Source organism: Theropithecus gelada, chromosome 7a (genome assembly GCF_003255815.1).
Source record: "Theropithecus gelada isolate Dixy chromosome 7a, Tgel_1.0, whole genome shotgun sequence".
Classification (NCBI taxonomy): Eukaryota; Metazoa; Chordata; class Mammalia; order Primates; family Cercopithecidae; genus Theropithecus; species Theropithecus gelada.
Genome location: NC_037674.1, coordinates 5144125 through 5170733, shown reverse-complemented (window position 1 = coordinate 5170733; position 26609 = coordinate 5144125). Strand labels below are relative to the sequence as shown.

Here is a 26609-nt window from a genome sequence, read left to right as displayed (position 1 = left end):
CATGATTGTGGAACTCAGACTACTAACAAATATTCCCTATTTTTCTTTTTTCTTCTTTTTTTTGATGGAGTCTTGCTCTGTCACCTAGGCTGGAGTGCGGTGGTGCAATCTCGGCTCACTGCAGCCTCTGACTCCTGGGTTCAAGTGATTCTGCCTCAGCCTCCTGAGTAGCTGAGACTAGAGGTGCTTTCCACCATGCCTGGCTAAGTTTTGTGTTTTTAGAAGACATGGGGTTTTACCGTGTTGGCCAGGCTGGTCTCGAACTCCTGACCTCAGGTGATCCTCCTGCCTCGGCCTCCAAAAGTGCTGAGGTTACAGGTGTGAGCCACTGTACCTCAGCCTTCCCTATTTTTCTTATACCTATTAACCATTCTTTGAAAACAAATATCTTGGCCAGGTGTGGTGGCTTACGCCTATAATCCTAGCACTTTGGTAGTCTGAAACGGGAGGATCACTTGAGCTGAGGAGTTGAAGACGAGCCTGGGCAACATAGTGAGACCTTGTCTCTACAAAAGATACAAAATTAATGGGGCATGGTGGTGTATGCCTGTAGTCCAGCTACTCGGGTGGCTGAGGCGGGAGGACCACTTGAGCCCAGGAGGTCGATGCTGCAGTGAGCTACGATCACATCACTGCTCTCCAGCCTGGGTGGTGGAGCAAGATCCTGTCTTAAAACAAACAAACAAACAAACAAACAGAAAACCGAAAATATTGCTGCTACTCTCTAAAGCAAAAGCGCGCTATATAGAGATGCCACATGGAAAGATCTGATTTGCAAAAATCAGTGCCTGCATTACCCAGCCTATAGCTTTCAATGTGGGGACTGTGTGTAAAATGGTTGTTTCTTTTCTCTCTCCTTATGTCTTTACATGTATAGCATGTCTCTCCTGATAAAGCTGTCCCGAGAGCCTCTTGTAACTGTTTTCACTGCTCTGGAGGGTACCGCCTGTGTCTTTAAGGTGCTCCACAGATTTTGGTGAGTGCCAAATAATCGTAATTTTAGTTAATATCATGACAAACATAGCTTCCAAAATATGTCGTGATTTCAGACAAGTGAAATTTCATTTAATTTTAGTAGATGTAGTCTGGCTCCAATAATTTGGCTATATTATTTATCCAATCTTAACATTTTATTATAATAAAAATAAGAATAGTGCCAGGCATAGTAGCTGACACTTGTAATCCCAGCACTTTGGGAGGCTGAGGAGGGAGGATTGCTTGAGCCCAGGAGTTTGAGACCAGCCTGGGCAACATGGTGAAACCCTGTCTCCACTAAATTTTTAAAAATGAGCTGGGCATGGTAGCGTGAGCCTATATTCTCTGCTACTCGAGGGGCTGATAGGGGATGATCGCTTCAGTCCAGGAGTTCAAGGCTGCAGTGAGCTATGATTGGACTGTGGCACTTCAGCCTGGGCAACAGAGCTGGAGAATAGGCAAATAAATGATAACAAGAATATCAAAAGAATTATTTTTTAAAATCTGCAAATCTAAATTAAATTTATCATTGTCAGATTGTCCCTAGAAGATAAATTCTAAGGAAAAAAAAAAACATCAAGTATCAATGAGTTAGTGTCCTCCCATCCCACTCCTACCCTCCCCCCACAAAAAAGAAAGAAAGGTTTGGTTTTGCTTTGAAATTAAATCAGACCTTCAAGTGAAGTTTTCAGTAAATCACGAATAATTTATTGCAATTTCCACATGTAAAGAATAAAGTAGAACTTTCAAATTTTTTTTTGAAACTGTTAGAACATGAAAACCCAAACCTGACAAAGGTACCTGGCAAAGGTAGCATTAAAACACACACTCTCTTATTCATGACTAGTGATGCAGATGCAGCCCAGTGGAAAAATTATGCTGCACAACCACGTGAACTTTATTCTTTGGAATCACTATTAGAAGATCTGGTATGATTCCTGGTTGCAAGATGTTAAGGAGAAAATACACGGTTCCCTCCATATATGTTAGAAAGACATTTGATAAAATTCAATATTTATTTCTAATTTTTTTTTTTTACTCCTAGTGGATTATAAACACATCTAGCCAAAAGCTGCCATCATGCATGATGGGTGAAATTCTACAAACATCCCTTTAAGATCCGGAATAAGGTAAAAGGTCCAGTGTTACAGTTACCCCTGTTAATTAACGCTAACAGTTATTAACCACATAAGCCAGTGAAACTACAAAAGATAAGAGATTAGGAAAACTGCCAGGAGCCATGGTTCACACCTGTAATCCCAGCACTTTGGGAGTTCAGGAGCTCACAGCACTTGAGCTCAGGAGTTTGAGACCAGCCTGGGCAACGTGGTGAGACCTCATCTCTGTGAAAAAATACAAAATGAGCTGGGCGTGTTACATGCACCTGTGGTCCCAGCTACTTGGGAGTCTGAGGTGAGAGGACTGCTTGAGCCTGGGAGGCAGAGGCTGCAAGGAGCTGAGATGGTGTAACTGTCCTCCAGCCTGGGCAACAGGGCAAGACTCTGTTTCAAAAAAAAAAAAAAAAAAAAAAAGATTAGGGATACTAAAATGAAAATATTAGTGTTTGGAGAGAAAACTGAATGGATAAACTGATTCTATATGGGGAAAATAAGAGAATTCTCTAAGGTAGCTGAAAAAGCTGGCATTTTATACACTGAAGTCATAATTGTTGTCTTTTAGAAGTTAGAGATAATAAGAATTTGAATTTAGAGTCAAAAGGTTCAGGCTCCATCAAATACTAATATCCTAATCAAAGAATTACTCGGCCGGGCCTGGTGGCTCATGCCTGTAATCCCAGCACTTTGGGAGGCTAAGGTGGGCGGATCATGAGGTCAGGAGATCAAGATCATGCTGGCTAACATGCTGAAACACCATCTCTACTGAAAATACAAAAAATTAGCTGAGGGTGGTGGCGGGCGCCTGTGGTCCCAGCTACTCAGGAGGCTGAGGCAGGAGAATGGCGTGAACCCAGGAGGTGGAGCTTGCCATGAGCCTAGATCATGCCACTGTACTCCAGCCTGGGTGACAGAGTGAGAGACTCCATCTCAAAAAAAAAAAAAAAAAAAAAAAATTACTTAACTTTAGGATGCTCTAATAATCAAAATTGATAGTGGCTTGTGAACGGATAGATCACTTGAGTAGAATAGAGCCTAGAAATAAACCCAAATGCTTCTACGGGAGGTTAGTATATTATAAACATGACATTTTAAATCAATGAGGAGAAGAAATCATTTGCAGCTCACCCCACCATAGGCAGCAGGAATAGGAAATCACTGGCAGAATAAAAAGACAGTAAGAACAGAATTGTGGAACAGTACATTTCTTGCTTCCCCACTTTTCAAAGTATTTTTTGCTTTTACACAAGTATAGTGTAATATTATTTTCTAAGTGTATACTCATTCTTTTGTCTCTTTCTTAGATGACTGAAAAAAATTATATCTTTTGAAAAAGAGTTGTTAGAATAAAGCCTCGGCAGCGTCAGGGGGCAGTGACAGTACAGAAGAGACCAGAGAATAGCCTCCTGGAGGAGACCCTGCGCTGTGACCATGCTGTCCGGATGGGTACGGGGCCCTCTTCTGCAGAGTGTTCAATTCTGTGCTTTTTCTATGGTTCCATTTCATAGAAAGATTTGGGGTGATGTTTCTTTTCCCTCAACTTTTTAGTTTAAAAACTTGCAAACACAGAAATGTTGATAAAATAATACAGTGAACATCTGTATGCTATTCAACTGGATTCACTAGTTAACGTTTTGTCATATTTGTTTTCTCTCTTCTGTGTATGAAAGATTGTATATGTGCCCTTTTTCCCCCTGAATCATTTCAAAGTAAATTGCCAGTATCAGAGCATTACTGTTAGGTACCTTTGCAGCTATCTTCTAAGAACCAGGACATTCTCCTATATAATCACAATACCATTGATCTCCCCCAAAAATTTAACATCAATACACTAATGATACATGACATGTAGATTATAATCAGCTTTCTTGCAGTAATCTGTTCAGAAGGCTTGCATCCTGTCACCATCCACTGATTAAATTTTGAACTCTAATTTGAAACCCTCGTCATCTCACTGCCTTCTTTCTTATACCCATTAAGTTAAAATGAGCTCTCATCTTATTTCAATGGAAAAGAGGGGAAGAGTCCCTAGGTACCTGGGATAAAGTATGAGCACTTACTACCCTACGTATTCTAGTTCTGTAATTTTCAAACTCCAGGGAGCATCTCAAGGCTTATTAAAGCACAGATAGCTGTCCCTCTTGCCCACTTTCTGACTCAGGAGGTGTGGGGCTGGCCCAGGAATCTGCATGTCTAACAAGTTCCCACGTGTTGCTGATGGTGAGGGTCTCAGGACTACAATGCAAGAATTAGTGGTTTAGTGGATATCTACCTAATGAATACATGCTGTATTTCCTTTAGCACCTGTGATTACAGAGGAAACACCTTTCAACTGGAAGATATCATTAAACAGGATAAGAGATCAGGTCAGTAAGAATTAAATGTAACTTAATTGAAATGTCACTGAAATTTTTAGAAATAATATGTCAGGCCTGGCACAGTGGCTCATGTCTGTAATCCTAGCACTTTGGGAGGCCAAGGCAGACATATCCCTTGAGGTAAGGAGTTTGAGACCAGCCTGTCCAACATGGTAAAACTCTCTCTCTACTAAAAATACAAAAATTAGCTGGGCATGGTGGTGCATGCCTGTAGACCCAGCTACTCAGGAGGCTGAGCCAGGGGAATCACTTGAACTCGGAAGATGGAAGTTGCAGTGAGCTGAGATGCGCCACTGCACTCCAGCCTGAGCAACAGAGCGAGACTCCATCTCAACATAAATAAATAAATAAATTAATAAATTAATTAATTAATTAATTAAAAAAATAAAGGGAGGATGGGGCAGCTTTGCATACTGCATGGCCTGAAAATGGGCTGATTTCCCTCAAGAGGCAGGGATTTAAGCTCTCTAGCCTACATGGGATATATACAGGAGAAAAAAGAAGAAAAAGAAAAGAAATGTAAATATAATCTCCCTGATTATAAAGGAAATCACATTCTTTTTGTAATAATTTGGATGACAAAATATAAAGAATAATCTTCAATTTTGCCACTCAACAGATTCTGGTTTGTTGCTTTTTACACTTTTTATGCCTAGAAGCATTTTAAAAAGGAGAATTGTAATATATGGTCTTTTGTCACTGACTATATTTTAAGCATGTTTCTATGGGAGAAATACATCCTGGCATCATCATTTTTAATAGCTGCATGTATGTTAAGTGAATCGTTGCCACCCCAGAGTGAATTTCCTTCCATATACATTTTAATGGACTCGAGTAAGGATTTTTGCACCAAATTCATAGAAGTAGAATTTCTAGAGGAAAATAATATAAAACAGTTTTAGGAATTTTAAAAGAAATGTTCAAATGATCTGGTAGGATTATTGGTTCAGTTTATACTCCCACCAACAGGGACAGAGCTCCAGGTTCCCCCTTCCATTTGTCATCTTTGCTGGTCTTTAAGCAGAACATCTCATTGTTTTCATTACATTTCTTTGATTTCTAGTGCTTTTGAATCTTTTTCATATGCTCATTGGCCTTTTTTTTTTTCTTGTGGGAAGTGCCGGTTTCTCCATTGCCCATTTCCTGCTGGAAATCATTCATTTTTTTTCTGAATAATTTTAAAGATTTCTTTATAGGCTAAGGATACAAGCCTTTTATCTGTCATTGAAGTTACAAAGACTTTCTCCCAGTAAGTAATTTGTCATTTCACTTTATTTATTTATTTTTGCTAGCAAAGCACCAAAGTCAAATTTCACTTTTTATCCTGCTGAATGAAAACATTTTAACTTAGTGATTTTAGTGGAAACAGGAGCAGGACAGAATGTAATATCTAGATCTCACTCTGTCACCCCGACTAGAGTGCAGTGGCATGATCATAGCTACTGCGGCCTCAAACTCCTGGGCTCAAGCAATTTTCCCACCTCAGCCTCCCAAGTAGCTCTAGGACTACAGGTGTGTGCCGCCATGCCCAGCTAATTTTTAATTTTTTTTTTTTTAATTTTTAAATTTTTTGTAGAGATGTGAATTCGCTATCCTGTGCAGGCTGGTCTTGAATTCCTGACTTACCCCACCTTGGCTTGCCAATATGCTGGGAGTACAGGCATGAACTACTGCCCCTGGCCAAGAGCTTACTTTTGTTTGCTAGGAGTGTTCTTGGTATTTTTTTTTTTTTTTTTGTATTTGAGGCTTTCATGCTATTGCTGAAGTATTACACTCACCATCTGAGGTTTACAGGACTTTTGTTTTAATATCAAACAGAGGGAACTGTTTAGTTCTGCATCTTTGCAGGTATACAAAATGTGCCTACCAGGACTCTGCTTCGTATCCATTGGAAAGCAAGAAATAATACATTAAAACTTTGCCTGGCTAGAGGCTTTGGAAGAATGGAGTTTTCTGGTTGAATTCTATTAACTTGGAAGGATGAAGGTGAAAACAATTCAAAACTTTAATTTCCTGTTGAACGCAATGTGAAAATATAGCCAGTGATTCCACTTTTCTTCTGTAGGAAGTTTGGACATTCAGATCTACTTGGTCTTTTATCATAGAACTCCTAGTGTGCCTGAGTCTTACATTGTGAAGATCCTTTTCTAAAACTTTGGATGTAAGAGGATATAAATGATATTGGATGAGATCAGGCTGGATGAGAACTGATACCTGTAAATATACTTTGTAGACTAAATCTCTGATTGCCACCTGCTTTCTTATTAACTCATAAAAATAAAACACATTGGCTGAAGGGTGGAAGTAGGAAGGAGATTTATGTCTTTTAATTGCACGTATTGTTTCATATCGAGACAGAACATATAGTATCCCTGGCTTTGGACCTACAGAAGGAAACACATTTTTCTACCTGCTGTATGCCAGTGGTTCCTGAACACCTGGAGGGCTTATTGTAGCGTGGATTGCTGGGCCCTACTCCAGAGTTTCTGAGAATTTACACGTATAAGACATTCCCAGGTGCTCCTAGTCCAGAGACTATGTTTTTGAGAACCACTCTTATATACTAACTATAAATTGTAAAACCCTAGAGAAAAGCTTACTTTGGTCTGGGATAAGAAGCACACAGGTAATGGAGCAAATCATGAAAAAGTCAACCCTTAATCCCAGGTAGCAAGCACTACACAGTGACAGAACACAACTCTTGGTTTTCATGATTGCAAGTCATAGCCAAGTATCGAGTGAGAAATTCAGTTTCATTTTCAGGGCTTAGAGACGCCAGGTGATTCTAGAAAAATAAGATTTAGTGATTAACCTCATGAGAGTAGGAGTTATTTATGTCCTTTTTCTCTCCCCCATCACTTAACATTTAGCCTTATTTTAGAACGATCCTGTATTTGTTTTAAACTTGTAAAGAATGTTGAGTGCTTATTAAAGAAAGCTTTCTGTGTGTGTGTGTGTGCGTATGTATGTATGTAGGTATGTATTTAGAGACAGAGTTTCGTTGTGCAGCCCAGGCTGAAGTGCAGTGGCATGATTTTGGCTCACTGCAACCTCCGCCTCCCAGGTTCAAGGGATTCTCCTGTCTCAGCCTGCCAAGTAGCTGAGATTATAGGCACCTGCCACCGTGCCCAGCTAGTTGTGTATTTTCAATGGAGACAGGGTTTCATCATGTTGGCCAAGCTGGTCTTGAACTCCTGAACTTAGGTTATTCACCCACCTCAGCATCCCAGAGTGCTGGGATTACAAGCGTGAGCCACCACACCCATCTCAAAAGCTTTGTGTTTTTAAGGATGTTAGACAGGTTTCTTGTTTTTTTTTTTTTAAACAAACCTTAACAATAATGTAGGCAAATAAGAGAAAGTTTCTCCAAAAAAGAGAAATGATTGTGATTATTTTATCTCATTGGAATGTTGGATAATATAGTCTACTTTATCAATCATCAAGCACACTATAAAATTTCTATTTTAATAGGATTTGTACCTCAATTGATGTAATACAATTTTTAAAGTGAAAGCCAGCCCCGCGCCTGTCCTGGAGTGGACCGGAACAGCAGTTGCATGGGCAGCTTTCCATGTGACACTACAGGTCCTTCATGACACACTGCTGTGCCATGTCTGCCCCTCCACCCCCCACCTCCCAGTAAGAGCTCTGTCTTCCTCTTTCTATAGGAAAAGAAGGCAAGCCACCAACATCAGGATGCCCTAAGGAGGGAGCTAGAGGTGAGTGGAAGGTGTGAAGTTCCCTCCTGTCCTCTGGAGAAGGTTTCTTTGCTTCTCTTTCAGCACTTGCTTGTCTTTTCTCCCAAAGGCCCAGGTTCATACCATACGAATCCTCACATGTGAGAAAGCTGAGCTGCAGACGGCACTCTATTACAGCCAGCGTGCTGTCCAGCAGTTGCAAGGTGGGAATCTGGCACCCGGTCATGCTTCCACCTGGCACTTTGACAGGCCTTTATGGGGAGTCCTTTGGGCCGCATCTGAATGTCTCTCATTCCAGGAGAGTCCAGGCATCTGGTCGGCCGCCTGCATGATTCATGGAATTTTGCAAGAGATTTAGAGCGGGATCTCTCTGCTGTTGCTACACAGAAGAAGAAGGCTGACAGGGTGAGTCCAACCTCCTGCCCCGTCCCCTGGGAACCCGGCTTCACAGATGGAGGAGTGAGCCTAAAAGTCCCTTCTGCAGGATGGAGTGTCCTGCCCAGAAGACAGCATGGCCATTTCTTGCTGCTTTTGTGTGTGGTGGTTAGAGGCTGACAGGGGCTGAGTCGGCTGCTGTGGGTGAGTTGGGGGGCGCCGTGGGGAGTGAGCACTGGACATAGAGCTCGCAGGCCAAGTGCCCGCCCTGCCCATATTTTACTGTGGACTTGGCCAAGTCGAAGTGGCGGTTAGGATACTTGTACCATAAAGGTACAGAAGAGTAGCTTGAGTATGTTACTATTTGTGTTGAGAGAGGGAGCCTGTGTATGTGTGTGTGTGTGTGTGTGTATTATGGGAATATACAATAAACATGTTTGTAAGGATTCATAAACATCTCAGGAGAGAGGAACAGTGTTGGGGGGAGATGTTTCCCTTCTGTACTTTCTGAGTTTTGGACGATTCCAATGTATCATCCTTTCAAAATGTCAACAAATGATTAATTTCCTCCTTCTTATCTTTGCCCCTACCCCCAGTGAAAGAATGGGCTTAGAGAATCAGATATACCTGGGTGTTGAAATCCCAGCTCTACGTGATCTTAGGCAAGCACTTAACCCTTAATACCCCATGTTTTTCATCTATACGATAGAGGTAATAATGGTAACCGTCTCCTATGGAGGTTGTGAGGATTAAATGGGATTGTTAGTGCGGTGCCTGGTGAAGCAGTCAGTAAAGGTTCCAACAGTGGTAGTAGTAACAGTAAGAACAATAGCAATACCATCTGATGTCTCTGGGCCCCTGCTAGCCAGCTATGAATTCAGTCTCTTTCCCTGTCGCTTCCACCTTTACTGAGTTCTTTGAAAGACAAATGAGGGCCAGGAGCTCTGGCTCATGCCTGTAATGCCAGCACTTTGGGAGGCCGAGGCTGGCAGATCACCTGAGGTTGGGAGTTCAAGACTAGACTGACGGACATGGAGAAACCCCATCTCTACTAAAAATACCAAGATAGCCGGGTGTGGTGGCACATGCCTATAATCCCAGCTAATCGGGAGGCCGAGGCAGGAGAATTGCTTGAACCCGGGAGGCGGAGGTTGTGGTGAGCTGAGATTGTGCCATTGCACTCCAGTCAGGGCAACAAGAGTCAAACTCTGCCTGAAGAAAAAGAAAAAGTAAGAAAGAAAGAAACAAAACAAAACAAAAAAGAAAACCAAAGGAGACCCTGGGCTTGGAAGTGCCTTGAGAGCATGTCAGGTGTGACTGGGAGTGGGGAGTGGTGTGTGGAGTGGTCACGGTGGCTGTTGTTCCTGGTCGGCCAGCCGCTCCTCTGCCTGCTCTATCCTGACTTCACCTTTCTCTATTTGCAGTACATCGAGGAGTTAACAAAGGAGAGGGATGCCCTGAGTCTGGAACTGTACAGGAACACGTAGGATGGGGGATCGTGGGATGGGAGGTCTGGGGGCTCTTAGCGTGGGGGGTGTGCTGGGAGGTGGGGGTACAGGTGAGCATGGTGAGAGGCTCATACAGGTTTTCATGTGTGCACAGGGAAGCTCTAGTGCCGGCTGTGCCACTGACTCATGCGGTAGCCTCAGGCAACTCATGTCTTCTCTCTGGCCTGCCACCTGGGGCTTTAAATTCCTGGGGTCCCATCCAATGCCACGGTTCTGTGGTTGTGGGGTGAAAGTAGAGAGTTGATCACCACAGCAGTCCTTTCTGTTCTTCGTTCATTCCTTTCTCTACTGCCTCTGGTCGTAGCATAACCGATGATGAGCTGAAGGAGAAAAATGCCGAACTACAAGAAAAACTTCGACTTGTAGAATCTGAGAAGTCTGAGATCCAGCTCAATGTAAAGGAGCTAGAAAGGAAGCTGGAGAAGGCCAAGCTCCTGCTGCCACAGGCAAGCGGCTACAGCCACGGGGGTTGTGGGATCCCCGTCCGGCTGGGACCATGGTCTAGGGATCATGCAGGGTATGGGGAGGCTCCAGGCAAGAGCTAGAAAATTTGGGCCCTTGTTCTGGTCCCACCATAGAATCCTCTAGAGTGTGCTAAAAATCTACAAAGTGGGGCCCTGCCTGGGGAATCAGAATCTCAGAGTTAGGGCTTAAAAATATGTATTTTAAAGGATCATGGGTGAAAACCATTGTTTGATAGATTACATTTATATGACTATCTCATGAGTCTGTTTCCTTCTGAGGTTCAAACCAACACTTTCACTGTTCCAGCAGCAGCTGCAGGAGGAGGCTGACCACCTGGGTAAGGAGCTGCAGAGTGTGTCCGCGAAGCTCCAAGCCCAGGTGGAAGAGAACCAGTTGTGGAACCGCCTGTACCAGCAACAGGAAGAGAAGATGTGGAGGCAGGAAGAGAAGATACAGGAGCAGGAAAAGAATATACGGGAGCAGGAGGAGAAGATACGGGAGCAGGAAGAGAAGAGGCAGGAGCAGGAGGAGAAGATGTGGAGGCAGGAGGAGAAGATACGGGAGCAGGAGGAGAAGATACATGAGCAGGAGGAGAAGATACGGGAGCAGGAGAAGAGGAGGCAGGAGCAGGAAGAGAAGATTTGGAGGCAAGAGGAGAAGATACGGGAGCAGGAGGAGAAGATGCATGATCAGGAAGAGAAGATAAGGGAACAGGAGAAGAAGATGCACAAGCAGGAGGAGAAGATACCAGAGCAGGAGGAGAAGAGGCAGGAGCAGGAGGAGAAGATGTGGAGGCAGGAGAAGAAGATACGGGAGCAGGAGAAGAAGATGCATGAGCAGGAGGAGAAGATAGGGGAACAGGAGGAGAAGATGCACAAGCAGGAGGAGAAGATACGGGAGGAGGAGAAGAAGAGGCAGGAGCAGGAAGAGAAGATGTGGAGGCAGGAAGAGAAGATACGGGAGCAGGAGGAGAAGATGCACGAGCAGGAGGAGAAGATACAGGAGCAGAAGAAGAAGATACAAGAGCAGGAGAAGAAGAGGCAGGAGCAGGAGGAGAAGATTTGGAGGCAGGAGGAGAAGATGCATGAGCAGGAGGAGAAGACACAGGAGAAGGAGGAGAAGAGGCGGGAGCAGGAAGAGAAGATGTGGAAGCAGGCAGAGAAGATTTGGAGGCAGGAGGAGAAGATGCGTGAGCAGGAGGAGACGATAAGGGAGCAGGAGGAGAAGATACATGAGCAGGAGGAGACGATAAGGGAGCAGGAGGAGAAGATGCACAAGCAGGAGGAGAAGATACGGGAGCAGGAGAAGAAGAGGCAGGAGCAGGAAGAGAAGATGTGGAGGCAGGAGGAGAAGATACGGGAGCAGGAGGAGAAGATGCACGAGCAGGAGGAGAAGATACAGGAGCAGAAGAAGAAGATACAAGAGCAGGAGAAGAAGAGGCAGGAGCAGGAGGAGAAGATTTGGAGGCAGGAGGAGAAGATGCATGAGCAGGAGGAGAAGACACAGGAGAAGGAGGAGAAGAGGCGGGAGCAGGAAGAGAAGATGTGGAAGCAGGCAGAGAAGATTTGGAGGCAGGAGGAGAAGATGCGTGAGCAGGAGGAGACGATAAGGGAGCAGGAGGAGAAGATACATGAGCAGGAGGAGACGATAAGGGAGCAGGAGGAGAAGATGCACAAGCAGGAGGAGAAGATACGGGAGCAGGAGAAGAAGAGGCAGGAGCAGGAGGAGAAGATGTGGAGGCAGGAGGAGAAGATACGGGAGCAGGAGGAGAAGATGCACGAGCAGGAGGAGAAGATACAGGAGCAGAAGAAGAAGATACAAGAGCAGGAGAAGAAGAGGCAGGAGCAGGAGGAGAAGATTTGGAGGCAGGAGGAGAAGATGCATGAGCAGGAGGAGAAGACACAGGAGAAGGAGGAGAAGAGGCGGGAGCAGGAAGAGAAGATGTGGAAGCAGGCAGAGAAGATTTGGAGGCAGGAGGAGAAGATGCGTGAGCAGGAGGAGACGATAAGGGAGCAGGAGGAGAAGATACATGAGCAGGAGGAGACGATAAGGGAGCAGGAGGAGAAGATGCACAAGCAGGAGGAGAAGATACGGGAGCAGGAGAAGAAGAGGCAGGAGCAGGAGGAGAAGATGTGGAGGCAGGAGGAGAAGATACGGGAGCAGGAGGAGAAGATGCATGAGCAGGAGGAGAAGATAAGGGAGCAGGAGGAGAAGTTGCACAAGCAGGAGGAGAAGATACGGGAGCAGGAGAAGAAGAGGCAGGAGCAGGAAGAGAAGATGTGGAGGCAGGAGGAGAAGATACGGGAGCAGGAGGAAAAGATGCACGAGCAGGAGGAGAAGATACAGGAGCAGAAGAAGAAGATACAAGAGCAGGAGAAGAAGAGGCAGGAGCAGGAGGAGAAGATTTGGAGGCAGGAGGAGAAGATGCATGAGCAGGAGGAGAAGACACAGGAGAAGGAGGAGAAGAGGCGGGAGCAGGAAGAGAAGATGTGGGAGCAGGCGGAGAAGATTTGGAGGCAGGAGGTGAAGATGCATGAGCAGGAGGAGAAGATACAGGAGCAGGAACAGAAGATACGGGAGCAGGAGGAGAAGATTCGGGAGCAGGAGATGTGGAGGCAGGAGGAGAAGATACAGGGGCAGAAGGAGAATATGCACAATCAGGAGGAGAAGATACGGGAGCAGGAGGATAAGATACACAAGCAGGAGGAGAATATATGGGAGCAGGAGAAGAATAGGCAGGAGCAGGAGGAGAAGATGCGGAGGCAGGAGGAGAAGCTACGGGAGCAGAAGGAGAAGATATGGAGGCAGGAGGAGAAGCTACGGGAGCAGGAGGAGAAGATATGGAGGCAGGAGGAGAAGATACGGGAGCAGAAGGAGATAATACGGGAGCAGGATGAGGTGATGCGGGAGCAGGAGGAGAAGATGTGTGAGCAGGAGGAGAAGCTGGGGGAGAAGGAGGATATGCTGTGGGAGCAGGAGGAGAAGATGTGTGAGCAGGAGGAGAAGCTGGGGGAGAAGGAGGATATGCTGCGGGAGCAGGAAGAAAAGCTGTGGGAGCAGGAGAAGAAGATGTGGGAGCAGGAGGAAAAGATGTGGAGGCAAGAGAAGAAGCTAGGGGAGCAGGAGGAGAAGATGTGGAGGCAGGAGAAGATGATGCGGGAGCAGGAGAAGAAGATGTGGGAGCAGGAGGAGATGATATGGGAGAAGGAGCAAAAGATACGTGAGCAGGAGGAGAAGATGCGGAGGCAGGAGGAGAAGATGCGGGAGAAGGAGGAGAAGATGCAGAGGCAGGAGGAGAAGATACGGGAGCAGGAAACGAGGCTGTGGCAGCAGGAGGAGAAGATGCAGAAGCAGGAGGTGAGGCTGCAGGAGCTGGAGGAGAGGCTGGGGGAGCTGGGGCGGAAGGCCGAGCTTTGGGGGAGCAGGCGGAGGTGGTTGCAAACCCTGGAGATCATACAGAACGACCTCACCGCAACTTAGCAGATGGTGGTTGGCTCCCTCTGCTTTTCCACCAGTCTGTGGCGTACAGCTTCAATGGTGGGAAGAAGGGTGTGAGATTTGAGGCTGGGGAGGGAGGCATGGGCCTCTAGGCAAGGGAGGCAGTCACTTAGGCCTGGAGGAAGGGTTCAGGGGCCAGAGGCCTGGACAGATAACAGAGCCCCACTGTGCCCTCGCCACCCTGTTTATGGGCCCAGAATCTGGAAGCCAGCCACTGCCTACCCTGACGCCTATCCTGCAGGTGGAGCTGAAGAGCCAAGAGGCTCAGAGTCTGCAGCAGCAGCGAGACCATTCCCTGGGTCCCCTGCAGCAGTACCTGGCCGCCTATCAGCAGCTGGCCTCTGAGAAGGAGGCTCTGCCCAGCTGCAGCAGCAGGAAGCTCAGGGCAAAGCGGTGGCCGAGGTGACCCCCCAATAGTTGCAGGAGACCCAGTTGAGGGAGTTGATGAGGGTGAGGCCCTGAGGGGGATGACCTGGCAGCCTCCGTGCCTTCTCACTCTCTTTTCTGGCCCCTTAGGAGCACCTGGAAGCTGCCATCTACCGAGCACATGACAAGAAGGCAAAAACAATAAACATGTAAAACCCGGCAGCAAGGCCTGGAGAAGAGTCAGCTGCCATGTGACTGTTTAGAATATAGTCTGAGCCCAAACCTGGAAAAAAAAAAAAAATTATTTATTTTAAATTGTGGCAAAATATTGGTCAGGCACAGTGGTTCATGCCTGTAATCCCAGCAATTTGGGAGACTGAGGTGAATGGACCACCTGAGGTCAGGAGTTCCAGACCAGCCTGGCCAATACAAAAATTAGCCGGGCATGGTGGCGCATGCCTGTAATCCCAGCTACTTGGGAGGCTGAGGCAGGAGAATCGCTCGAACCTGGGAGGCAGAGGTTGCAGTGAGCTGAGATCGTGCCACTGCACTCAAGCCTGGGTGACAGAGCGAGACTCCGTCTCCAAAAAAAAAAAAACTTTCTTCCTTACTTACATGTATGTTTCTATTGGTTTTTTTCTTGTATGTTTGTATTGGTTTTTTTCTTGTTCTTTCTCATTTAGTCTTGTCTTGTCTTACGGCGTTGCTAGTAAACTTTTATCTGCCTCCAGAGAATATTGACTTTGACTTTATGGCACACAATTGGAGTCAGCGCAGATCACCTTCATCTAGTTTGGAACTAAGCTGGTTCAAAGCAGGTTTTAGTTTTTGTGACAGCTGGCCTATTTTTTATTCATTTGGACTCCTAGGGGTGACCCTTCCAGGGTTCCCACCAAGGTCCCATCTCCTTACTGGGACCCAAATTCTCATGAGGTCATTTCAGCCCTGTGAGTGCCAAACATTCAGCTAGGCTCTCCAGCCTCTTAACCACCACTTCAGACTCAGTTTCTTAACCTCTTAGCCCTCTACTGTTCACCAATCTCCAATGTGGGAAAAGTACTACAGACTGTCGGGGTCACCTCCTAGGCCTGGTCACTCAAGTTCTGACTGAGGTCTCCAATTACCTTCAAACAGTTGTTTTTGGTGGTGGGGGCACATTTTTGTCCAGTTTCTCTAACTGCTTTTGTGGGGCGGCTAATCTATAACAAGCTACTCTGCCTTTAGTGAAAGTTGGGAACCTTTATCTGTCTGTTTTTTTTTTCTTTTGAGACAGAGTCTCGCTCTGTTGCCCAGGCTCCAGTACAGTGGCGTGATCTCTGCTCACTGTAACCTCCGCCTACTGGGTTCAAGCAATTCTCCTGCCTCAGCCTCCTGAGCAGCTGGGACTACAGGCCTGTGTCCCCATGCCTGGCTAATTTTGGTATTTTTAATGGAGACAGGATTTCACCATGTTTTCCAGGCTGCTCTCGAGCTCCTGACTCAGGTGATCTACCGGCCTCGGCCTCCCAAACTGCTGGGATTACAGGCGTGAGCCACTGCGTCTGGCCCATATCTCTTTTAAAAAATGTTTTAAAATTGAGGTATAATTTATCTTCAGTGAAATGCACAGATCTGGTATATATTTTGATGAATTTCAACAAATGCATTACCCATGTATCCCACCTCCTTTGAAGATATAGAACATTCCTATCATCCAGAAAGTTCTCCTGTGCTTTAACCCTGTCCGGCACTCCCCCAGCAGCTGATGAATGTGCTGAGGATATTGGTACAGGATTCTGGCCTCCCCAAAAGAGCTGCTTTGAGAAGCCTGCTTGCCTTACCCAGCACTAAGTCCCTGCCTGCTCTCTCAAAATTTCCATCTTTAAACTGGTTGTACCTATAACCCTCCCTGGTCAATTCAGTAGATAAACCCTGAAAATAACCACCGTTTCCTGGCCCAGCAGCCCACAGCCTAATCTTTCCTGTAACCCCAACTATCAGAAATGTCACTCGCCGGCTGGTTCACCCTCACCGGGGTGGCGGCTGCACAGGAGCAGCTGGGCTCACCTGTTGAGCAAGAGGCCAATAGCTGGACAGTGACACTCAGACCCCAGCCTGGGAGAGCCTGGCTGAAAGCCCCCTTCTTTCCGGTCCGACTGTGGAGAGAGGGGGCGGAGCATAAACTCTACTGCCCTCCGCATCCTTCAGCTGTGCTTCCTCCTGGGAGACCGAGCTGTTCATTCATTTGGCCAAAGCCTTCTTGAGGGCTGTAGGTTTGACAGGCTGGGTGTGTGGGGGCCACCGTGCTAGAGAGAGAGGCTGGTGTGTCAGAAGGCAGCCACCTGGCCAGAGGAGGGGCAACCCCCTTGGTGTCCTCCTTCCCCTGGCTGGACACAGCGCCCTGCACTCTCCACATGTGACTGCTCCCCTCAGAGCCGCTTCCAGGGGAGGGCTTCTAACCCTGTGGGGGGGACACTGTGTTAGTTTACACTGGGCCATGGCTCCCTCTGATATCTCCAACTCAGAGGCAGTGGAGAGAAGATGAGAAATTCCCTGCACCTCCTCCCTCAGCACCCACCTCTGCACACATCCACATATGGAGACCCTGACGGTGGTCCCTGGGAGTGCCGCCATCTGCGCCTCCTTTCCATGCCTGCAGCAGCCATGCCCACTCTCCAGACCCTCACCCACCTGGCTCAGTAAGGGCTGCACTGCCCTGGGTCCTGCCCCTACACCTGGGCCTCTGTACCCATCAGTTCCCCCAGTCTGGTTCTTATTTCCCCCAACAAGTAGGGAGCCGGTAAGGTCACCTGCTGAGCAAGCTGGGGGAGAGAGTAGGCTGGGGCTGGGAGGATGAGGAGGAGAAGCTTATGGTCGTGCTGGAGACTCAGTGGACCAGAGTCTATGCAGGCCCATTGGCTGCCTAGCCAGTGGTGATCCCGCTCCCACCCTCACTTCTTTTTTGTTAACAAAACCATGACTTCATTAAATATTGGAAACCTATAAACCTCATGGACCCTCCTCCAGCCTCCCCGCCATGTATTGGTGAATCTAAATCAACTCTAGTCATTTCATTCCTCTGGACACTGATTGCCTGGGGCTTGGGCATGAGCTGCCTCTTCACCTGAGCCTGAGCCACACGTGTCCTCTGCACCTACCAACTGATGCACTGGGCCAGGGAGAGCTCCGTCTTGATGGAGATGAGCTGTGAGGAGCTGGAGGCTGGGTGGATCAGGTTGTTGTAATGAGTTTTGTTCAGAGGGTCGTCCATCAGCTTCTGCTCGGCATGGGCCACATGGCAGTCCCCTGGCTAAACACACAGACATGCTGGGCCCTTGGGCAACTGTCCCCCACTGCAGCTGACAGCTATGAAGCGGGAGCCGAGAGGGCCAGGGAGCACAGGCACCCCAAGGGCCGGCTGAAGCAGTGAAGGCGCTGGTGGGCCTGGCTCTCCCTGGGGACTTCAAATGACATTCATGACAGAGCTCAGCTACCTCCTCCCATGCCATACCTCTTCCTCCTCCTCCTCCCTCGATCAGTGAACAGCATCCCACGCTCTACACATCTGATACAAAACTGGTTGTCTCTTCCAGACTCCTCCCTCAGTTCATCCAAGTGGCCACCAAGTCCTGTCTGTCCTCCCATCTCCACAGCTACAGCCATGATCCTGCCTCCCCCGCCCTGTCCACTTTCTGTTCTCTCCACCTGCATTCTGCCCCCACCATCTATGTGCCATACAGTGACAGACTGGTCTTTCTACAGCACACTGGACTAGGGCTCTTCCCTGCCCACAGCTCTCAGAGCTGGAGGTGGAGTTGAAACTCATGGTTTGGCATTCAGAGCTCTTTCCCCCTCGGCACTGGCTTATCCAAAGTGCTCACAGTGCGGGGCAGGAGGCCCTGACTCAAATGTGGGTGTGGTGCAGAACTGGGTCTGAGGTGGTGCTTTCCCTAAGAAGAGACAGGACTGAGATGCGGAGCTTTTCTGGGTTCAGAGTTAGACCCACAGAGTGCAAGGTTTCTCCGAGACACCAAATGGAGGGTCCAGCTGGCAGCTGGCTCCTGGTCTGGAGCTTCAAGGAGAGGTGTCAGCTCAGAGCCACATTCAATAGCCAGCTGAAATGCAGCCTCCTGCAGGGAGCTCCTGGAGCTTCCACAGCCTCAGATCTGCCCCTCTGCATACCCCAGATCTCTTGCCGAGTTGCGTTTGGTTCTTCATGTCATCTCCCTCCCATGTCTGGGAGTAAAGGTGAGGTGCAGGGACTTGAGCTTGTGTACTCTGGTGTCTTAAAGGAGAATGTGTCAAGCAGAGTGGAGGCGGCTTGGAAAGAGGGAGACTCAGAGGAGAGTGAAGAACACGTGACCAGGCGAGCCTAGGAGCAGGAAAAGAGATGAGCGTGAGCAGAGGAAACTGCTGGGGCAGGGGAGCGGATGGGAGGATCAGGGAATGAGGGGCCTGGAGAGGTGGGGTTGGGGATGCTGGCGAGGGGCTTCCTGGCTCGCCAGGCTCAGGAGTCGGTTACATCCTCCCACAAGGACCAGCTCACCTGGTCGCCCCAAAGCCCTCCCTCTGTGGGTGGGACCAGAGGGACCAGAACATGGATGACCCAATTGAGCAGGACTGAGGCAGACTCAGGTGGTGCTGGGCTGGACTCCTGGCTGTGGGGAGCAGCCGCCACCGTGCCTACTGCATCCACTTTCCAACTTGCTGCCCATCTGAGCAGATGCAATATTGGGCACCTTGTGAAACGTGCTCCTAGCGCACCTCTTGCCTGCTGCCCCTCCTGCAGAGTGCCTGGGCACTCCAGAGGGGACATGACCTTCCTGTGGAGGCTTGGCCTAGAATCTGAGTCCTGCCTCTCACACCCGGGGCTGCTACCCCAGAGGCCAGCTGCTTGAGTACCCTGGAAGCCTGTCTGTAGCCCAGGCTACAGCTGGGTCCATCCCACAGCCCTTCTTTAGTGCATCTATTTGGACTGACTGCTCATTTCATAGAGAGGGGTGTGTCTTGCCCCAGCCCATTTGGCATGTCTAAGGCAGTTATGGAGTAAGAATCTGCAGCTCCCAGCCCCCAGCCCTGCAATAGTAGGAGAGGCTGGACCCACATCTCTGAAGTCCCACCGGGCTGGTGCGAGCGGGCTCCTGAGTCCAGGGATGCTCTGCAGGCTGTGGGGCTCATGCACCAGCTCTGAGCCCACCTGATGTGCTCAGGTTGCTCACCTTTGGGCCTGTCCTGCCTCTCAGGCATTCGGCTGACCCTGAGGTCCTCTCCCTCATCTTGACCACCAGCTACGGGCTCTGACTTGGAGGTTCACAGAACCTTCGACCATTTGGCCCCCTCCCCCATTTCTCAGCTGAGGAAACTGAGACCAAAGAGGGGAAGCAACTTTCGCAAGGACCCCCAGCAAGTAGAGGCAGAACCGGGTCTAGGAGCCTCTTCTCGACAGACGTTCTCCCTGTCCACCTGCCTTGGCCTCCCTAAGAGAGATCACAGGCATGGGCCACTTTGCCCGGTCTAGTGCTTTTTTTTTTTTTTTTTTTAACCAAAAAAACGATGAAGCCTCAGGAGCAAAAGTTGACACACAAATACATTTTATTGAGAATATTTTTGTGTGGACCTTAAACAGAAGGAAAATTAGTCTGCATTTTGGTGTATCCACACTAAATGGTGACTGATATTAAAATGAAATTATCCTTAGGATTTGCAATCTTAGAGAAAACTTTTTCATTTTTATTTTTTTGGGGTTACAAATTGTCTTCATTTACATTTGAGAACAGTGAGTCACAGAGGGATTAAGTAATTTATTCAAGATCTCACAAGTCTTTGATTTGAACCCAATCTTTTAACTCTGAGAATTCAGTCACTCTTATTTGGAAAAACTTTTTAACTGATATGGATCCTCTAATTTGGGCTTCCTATTATTCATTATTAGTCAGAAGTTTTGCAAGCAGGCAGAATTCATTTTGCCAATTACAGAATTTTCCCTCAGTTGCAGTCATGGTTCATAAAACTATAACTATTTATCTTTAATTATCAATTTTTTTTGAGATGGGTTCATGCCCTTCTCCTGCCTCAGCCTCTCAAGTAGCTGGGATTACAGGCACCTGCCACCATGCTCGGCTAATTTTTTTTTTTTTTAATTTTTAGTAGAGACGGGGTTTCACCGTGTTAGCCAGGGTGGTCTCGATCCCCTGACCTTGTGATCCACCTGCTTCGGCCTCCCAAAGCGCTGGGATTACAAGAAATTTTTTTTTTTGACACAAGATCTTGCTCTGTTGCTCAGACTGGAATCCAGTGGCACAGTAATAGCTCATTGCAGCTTTGAACTCCTGGGCTCAAGGGATCCTCTGCCTCAGCCTCCCAAGTATCTGGGACTACAAGTGCATACCATCACCTCTGGCTAATTTTGTTAAAAAAAGTTTGTAGAGATAGGGTCTTGCTATGTTGCCCAGGCTGATCTCAAACTCCTGGCCTCAAGCAATCCTTCTGCCTTTTTCTCCCAAAGTGCTGAGATTACAGGTGTCAGCTGTTGCACCTGGCCAAAACTATAACTTTATATATATATACACACACACACACACACACATACACACACACGTGTATATCTGTTTAATATCAAAGATGCAAATTAATACTTTCTTTGAGTGAGCATATTAAAAATGCAGAAAATATTGAAGTAGTTTTTTATTTTAAATAAATTGTATTCTGTATATTTAAGGTATACAACATGATTTTATGGGATATATATAGATGGTTAAAAGATTACTGCAGTGAAGCAAATTAACGTATCCTTCAACTCACATAGTTACCCATTTTCTTTTTGTTTTGGTGGCAAGAGGAGCTTAAAATCTCATTTAGTGTGAATCCCAAATACAGCACAATTTTATTACCTATATTTCTCATGTTGTACATTATATTTCTAGACTTGTTCATCCTACATATCTGCTACTTTGTATCCTCTGAGCTACCTCTCTCCATTTTCTCACTTGCCCCCCCAAGTAATTTCTTCAAGTGTCTCATATAAGAGGGCAGTAGCTTTCAGCTTAAACTTTTTCTCTGCATATATTTAAGTCAATTTCCTTGAGGTATGCTTTTCTCTTTAGAATAGATGTAGGTGTACCACTTTGATGTTGACACTAATTTACACAGAACTTATCTTCTGCACATCTGTCTCTTATCTCCATCTGTGTCTCCATCTTTGTCTCTATCTATCTATCTATCTATCTATCTATCTATCTACCTACCTAAAGCAAATGCATGCCCTTCTCCTATTTATGGAATCGAGACCACAGACGGAGATGAGGGAAGGAATTTGGCAGGAATGGGGATGTGTATTATCTGTGGCATAAGGAAACTTTACAGAACTAGGGTCAAAATTATACTTTCTAGTTCTTTCCCACGGCTTTTCACTTTGATGTAGTCCTTGTCAGGCAACTGAAGTTTTATTTAAGTTCCCTGATTCTGAGAACATGAAGGTATAGTATTCAAGTTTGGTCCCTTGAAACCAAAAATTTTGTGAAAAATTTGTCATGCAATACGTGGCCTTTTGTATCTGGCTTCTGTCACTTTGCTTAATGTTTTCAAGGTGCATTCATGTTGTGGAGTGGACCTGCACTCATTCCTTTTTTTTTTTTTTTTTTTTTGCCAAATTGTATGATACACAGGTGTTCCTCAACTTAACTGTGTCCTGATAAACCCATCTTAAGTTGAAAATATCATAAGTTGAAAATGGATTTACTACCTTGATAAATCTATTCTAAAGCCAAAGAATCTCATGTTGAACCATCGTAAGTTGGAGACAATCTGAATGACATTTCTGTTATCCATTCATTGGCTGACAGATATTAGGTTGTTTCCGCGGTTTACTCCTTATTTCTCATACCTGAAATGTCCTTCTTCCCTCCCTTATTGTCTCATGTTTAAGTCACTTAAGACTCAGCTCAAAAGTCACCTCCACAAAACCTTCCTTGATACCTCTTTCCTCCTCAACTCGGATCTTTTGCATTTATTTATTGATTTATTAGACAGAGTCTCACTCTGTCGCCCAGGCTGGAGTGCAGTGGTGTGATCTCAGCTGACTGCAACCTCTGCCTCTGAGGTTAAAGTGATTCTCAAGCCTCAGCCTTCCAAGTGGCTGGGACTACAGGTGCGTGCCACCATGTCTGGCTAATTTCTTTTGTGTGTATATATATATATTTTGTTTGTTTTTGTTTTGAGATGGAGTCTCGCTCTGTTGCCCAGGCTGGAGTGCAGTAGTGCGATCACAGCTCACTGCAACCTCTGCCTCCCAGGTGCAAACAATTCCCCTGCCTTAGCCTCCTGAGTAGCTGGGATTACAGGCACCCGCCACCACACCCAGCTAATTTTTGTATTTTTAGTAGAGATGGAGTTTCACCATGTTGGTCAGGCTGGTCTTGAACTTCTGACCTTGTGATCCACTGGCTTCAGGCTCCCAAATTGCTGGGATAACAGGTGTGAGCCACCATGCCCAGATTTTTTTTTTTTTTTTTTTGATAGAGACAGACTTTCTCTATGTTGGCCAGGCTGGTCTCGAACCACTCCTGGCCTCAAGCCACCCTCCCACCTTCACCTCCCGAAGTGCTGGGATTATAGGCATGAGCCACTGTGCCTGGCTTGCATTTAATGTTAATTATGAAGTATTTTGAACTCAGAACAAAGGGCATGCTCAACACCTATGTACCCACCACAAAATATTAACATTTTGCCATATTTGCTTCTGATCTTATTTTTTTAAAGAAATCGAAAGTCTTAATACATTTCTTTCCCTTCGTTCCCAGAAGTGTGACAATTATCCTTAAAGCTGAAATGTATCATTCCCATGCATGTGTTTTATACTTTCCTAGTACAGGTTAGCTGTGTCCTCTGCTCGGGGGCTCACCAAGCTGAATCAAGGGACTCACAGTCCTCTTGCAAGTTCATTCAGGTTATTGGCAGAATTTAGTTCCTTGTGATTGTAGGACTGAGGGCCCGTTTTCTCACCGGCTGCTGACCAGGGGTTGCTCTCAGCTATTTAAAGGCTCATGCCCCAGCCCGTGACACTCTCACAGAATGGCAGCGGACTTCTTCAAAAGCATCAGGAGAATCTTGCTCTAGTCTGCCACATAACCTAGTCACAGGAGTGGCTATCCCACTATTTTCACAGATCCTGGTCACATTCAAGGGGAGGGAACTCCTCTGGCTGTGTACACCAGGAGGCAGGAATTTTTCTTTTCTTTCTTTCTTTTCTTCTTCTTTTTCTTTTTTCTTTCTTTCTTTCTTTTTTTTTTTTTTTTTAAGTCTTTTATCCCTAAAAGAGGCAGGAATTTTGAGAGGCAGGAATGTTTTCCCCAACAGAGGTAGGTTTGTTTAGAGTAATGTCCTACAAACGAAATGAAACAAAACAAAACACCAAACAAACAAAACCCCATAAAGTCTTTTTTCCCTAAAAGAGGCAGGAATTTTGAGAGCTATCAGAATTCTACCTGCCACAGCCCAGAAATCTGCATTTTTCCCAAGTTTCTAGCGATTGTGTTTCTGATGGCTCACACTGCTTTATTCCATTTTTAAAGAGTATTTTATTGAAAAGCATTAGGGTTATGGTTTAAAAAATCTTTTCCCTAACAGAGATGGGTTTGTTTAATGTCCTACTTTTGACTGAATAGCTGAGATTCACTTTAATGTAAAGATATTTTATAGCCTTATTAATTTGGGTTCCTTTAAAAATGGTATCAAGCAGTGTTTCTCAAAGTGTGTTCTGTTAGCCACCTATATTGGAGAGTTGGGAGGAGAGAGTCTTTATCTTGAATTTAAGGGGAAAAATCTAAAATACTTTTTATGATGAAGAACAGCTTCATAACTCCCTAAAAAAATGTGCATGTATATATAGAAATTTGCTGTCACTGACCTCTGCACCTACAAACTCCAGTCCTGGGGACAGGCATTCTTACTGTTTGCTGAGGGATGATGATTTGTAGATTCTAGAATATCTCAGTGTGAATTTTGGTGAGAATCACTGCACTGAAAAGAATGGCAGTATTGCAGTTATACATGGGAGTTTTGGTACTTTATGTTTATATAGTGACTCTGAATTTAAAGGTATAGCAATGTCTTCTTTTTTGAAAGGATATTATTGACACTGACAAAACAATGCAAACTTTGCTCTCCTTGGTCAGACAGTACAACCCAAAGATGGTCAAAGTCGCAAGGTATGTATGACATTTTGACGTATAATATTTTTCTCATTTGAAGGAGGATTAAGAGATTACTTCTTCGTAAGGATAAATGTTTTCAACTGTCATTTTATCTTTAAGAAGTAATATAATCTCGTATAAAACTTAAGATATAATCTTTTAAATAATTTTGTCATGTGTTAATAAAGCTCATAATTACAGTCACTTCCTTGCCTAATATTAATGTGTGTTTTTTCAATATGCTAATTATATCAGTTTGTCCTGAGTAGCATGGCAGAGGATTTTGGGCCCCCTTAAAAAAGTAAGAAGGATTCCAAAGGGGGTGAGGAAGTGATAGGAAGGGGTGGGCCCTGAAGATCTGGACCTCCTGGAATTGAGTGATGGATGCTGCATCTTCTTTGTGTCTATGGTGAAATGTTATAATGTCTGCTTCCTTTTTTACTAAGTCAGCCTCACCTTCTCACCTTCCCTGTGCTATTTGACCTTTGCTTTTATAGTTCTACCTGGGTTTATTTCTCATTTTAGTTCCATCTCTCCACAATTCTGGAGTGGCATTGTTATTCCCACTTTACACATAAGGATACTAAGGCATAGGGAATTGCCCAAAGGCACCGAGCTAGTCAGCTATAGAGATGACATCTGAACCCAAGAAACCTGGCTCAGAGTTTCTGCTTTTACTACTTTAAGTTTTTAATAGAATGACATCAAACAAACTTTTAAGAATGTGGTATTTTTCTTTTACAATAGCATTAAAAAAATTTAAGTCTCAGATCAAATGGGCAGTTTTATGTAGGGGTCAGGTAGTGATCTTTTATTTTTTTCCTGAGTGATTGACAGGTTTTTATAAACCCCTTTAATCACAGTATGTGTCAAACATCTTTGAATCAGAATAAGCCTTTAATGAGCCATGTGTCTGCAGTCTGACTGTGTGAGCTTTTCTAATATCCAGTTCTAGAGTTTCTCAGTGAGTTTTTCTTTTAAATAGATTTGGGACGGGCACTATAAGAGTATAAGTGATGTGTTAAAGGACACTAAGTAGTACCCTGTGAAATGGCAAAAACCGCAATCACTTTTGCAACAACGTAATAGAAACTTATCGGTGCACTTGCTTATTTTTCTACCTGCTCTTTAGGGTTTTCAATGTCAACCTACCGTGGCATAGACTTTAACCCTCTGGGTATGCTTTTGTTTTTCTTTCCTGGTATATGCTGTGGAATTGAGATAGACTGGTTCGTGAAAGAGAGATTTTGTATTGCCACAGGTAGGACATGCTCAAAAAATACTCAGGTCATTTGTTGATGCAAGTTATCTGTTCACCATAGTTTTGAAGCACTGACCTTGCATACATTTCATGTATCTTCCATGAACTCCACGTCAGTGCCGCTTATAGGATATTCAGAGAAAAACTCAACACTAAGAAATAAGATTGTTGGCCAGACGCGGTGGCTCACGCCTGTGGTCCCAGCACTTTGGGAGGCCAAGGCGGGCAGATCACAAGGTCGGGAGATCAAGACCATCCTGGCTAACACGGTGAAACCCCATCTCTACTAAAAATACAAAAAAAATTGGCCGAGTGTGGTAGCGGGTGCCTGTAGTCCTAGCTACTCGGGAGGCTGAGGCAGGAGAATGGCATGAACCCGGGAGGCAGAGCTTGCAGTGAGCTGAGATCGCGCCACTGCACTCCAGCCTGGGTGGCAGAGCGAGACTAAAAAAAAAAAAAAAAAAAAAAAAAAAAAAGATTGTCGGGTAGGGTTGACTTTTGGAGAGTCACAAATCTTGTAATGTCTAAGATTTGTAATGTCTCCCTGCTGAGAATTAGTTTTGACTTCCTTGGAGGTGATATCGCCTCTGTTGAGAATAAGTGGCCTACTGTGATCAGACCACTGCACTTCAGCCTGGGCCACAGAGCGAGACCCTGTCTCAAAAAAAAAAGAAAAGAAAAGAAAAGAGAATGCATGGCCTAGATGACTTCTAAGGTTCTTCCCACCCAGTTACTGTTTTCCTGTTCTAGGCAGAGCAGTAAAGTGAGAAAGACATGGAGAGGGGAGTTTAGTCCGGCATT

The 26609-nt window shown here is 45.7% G+C and overlaps 2 protein-coding genes across 2 annotated transcripts; one reads left to right on the top strand and one right to left on the bottom strand.

Moving 5' to 3' along the window:
* The first annotated feature begins 1814 nt into the window (after window positions 1-1814).
* On the top strand, window positions 1815-14591 carry LOC112628027 (golgin subfamily A member 6-like protein 1). Its single transcript, XM_025390801.1, has 12 exons — window positions 1815-1904; window positions 8137-8187; window positions 8276-8369; window positions 8465-8571; window positions 9966-10024; window positions 10354-10495; window positions 10821-11484; window positions 11572-11669; window positions 12573-12841; window positions 13319-13444; window positions 13760-13871; window positions 14529-14591. The coding sequence occupies exons 1-12, from the start codon at window positions 1815-1817 to the stop codon at window positions 14589-14591; spliced, it is 1875 nt and encodes a 624-aa protein (XP_025246586.1).
* Window positions 14592-18461: 3870 nt separating this feature from the next.
* On the bottom strand, window positions 18462-19633 carry LOC112628026 (sterol regulatory element-binding protein 1). The gene is given in 6 exon segments (XM_025390800.1): window positions 18462-18752; window positions 18754-18812; window positions 18815-18875; window positions 18877-18995; window positions 18998-19040; window positions 19577-19633. Coding segments are annotated over 6 exon segments (630 nt in total).
* Window positions 19634-26609: the final 6976 nt, after the last annotated feature.

Bases quoted from the DNA above. Each gene is read 5' to 3' on its own strand.
- LOC112628027 (XM_025390801.1), top strand. From the start codon at position 1,815: ATGACTAGTGATGCAGATGCAGCCCAGTGGAAAAATTATGCTGCACAA. The intron at 10,025-10,353 runs GTAGGATGGGGG...CTCTGGTCGTAG, and splicing joins CTGGAACTGTACAGGAACAC to CATAACCGATGATGAGCTGA. The intron at 13,872-14,528 runs GTGAGGCTGCAG...CTGGCCCCTTAG, and splicing joins AGAAGATGCAGAAGCAGGAG to GAGCACCTGGAAGCTGCCAT.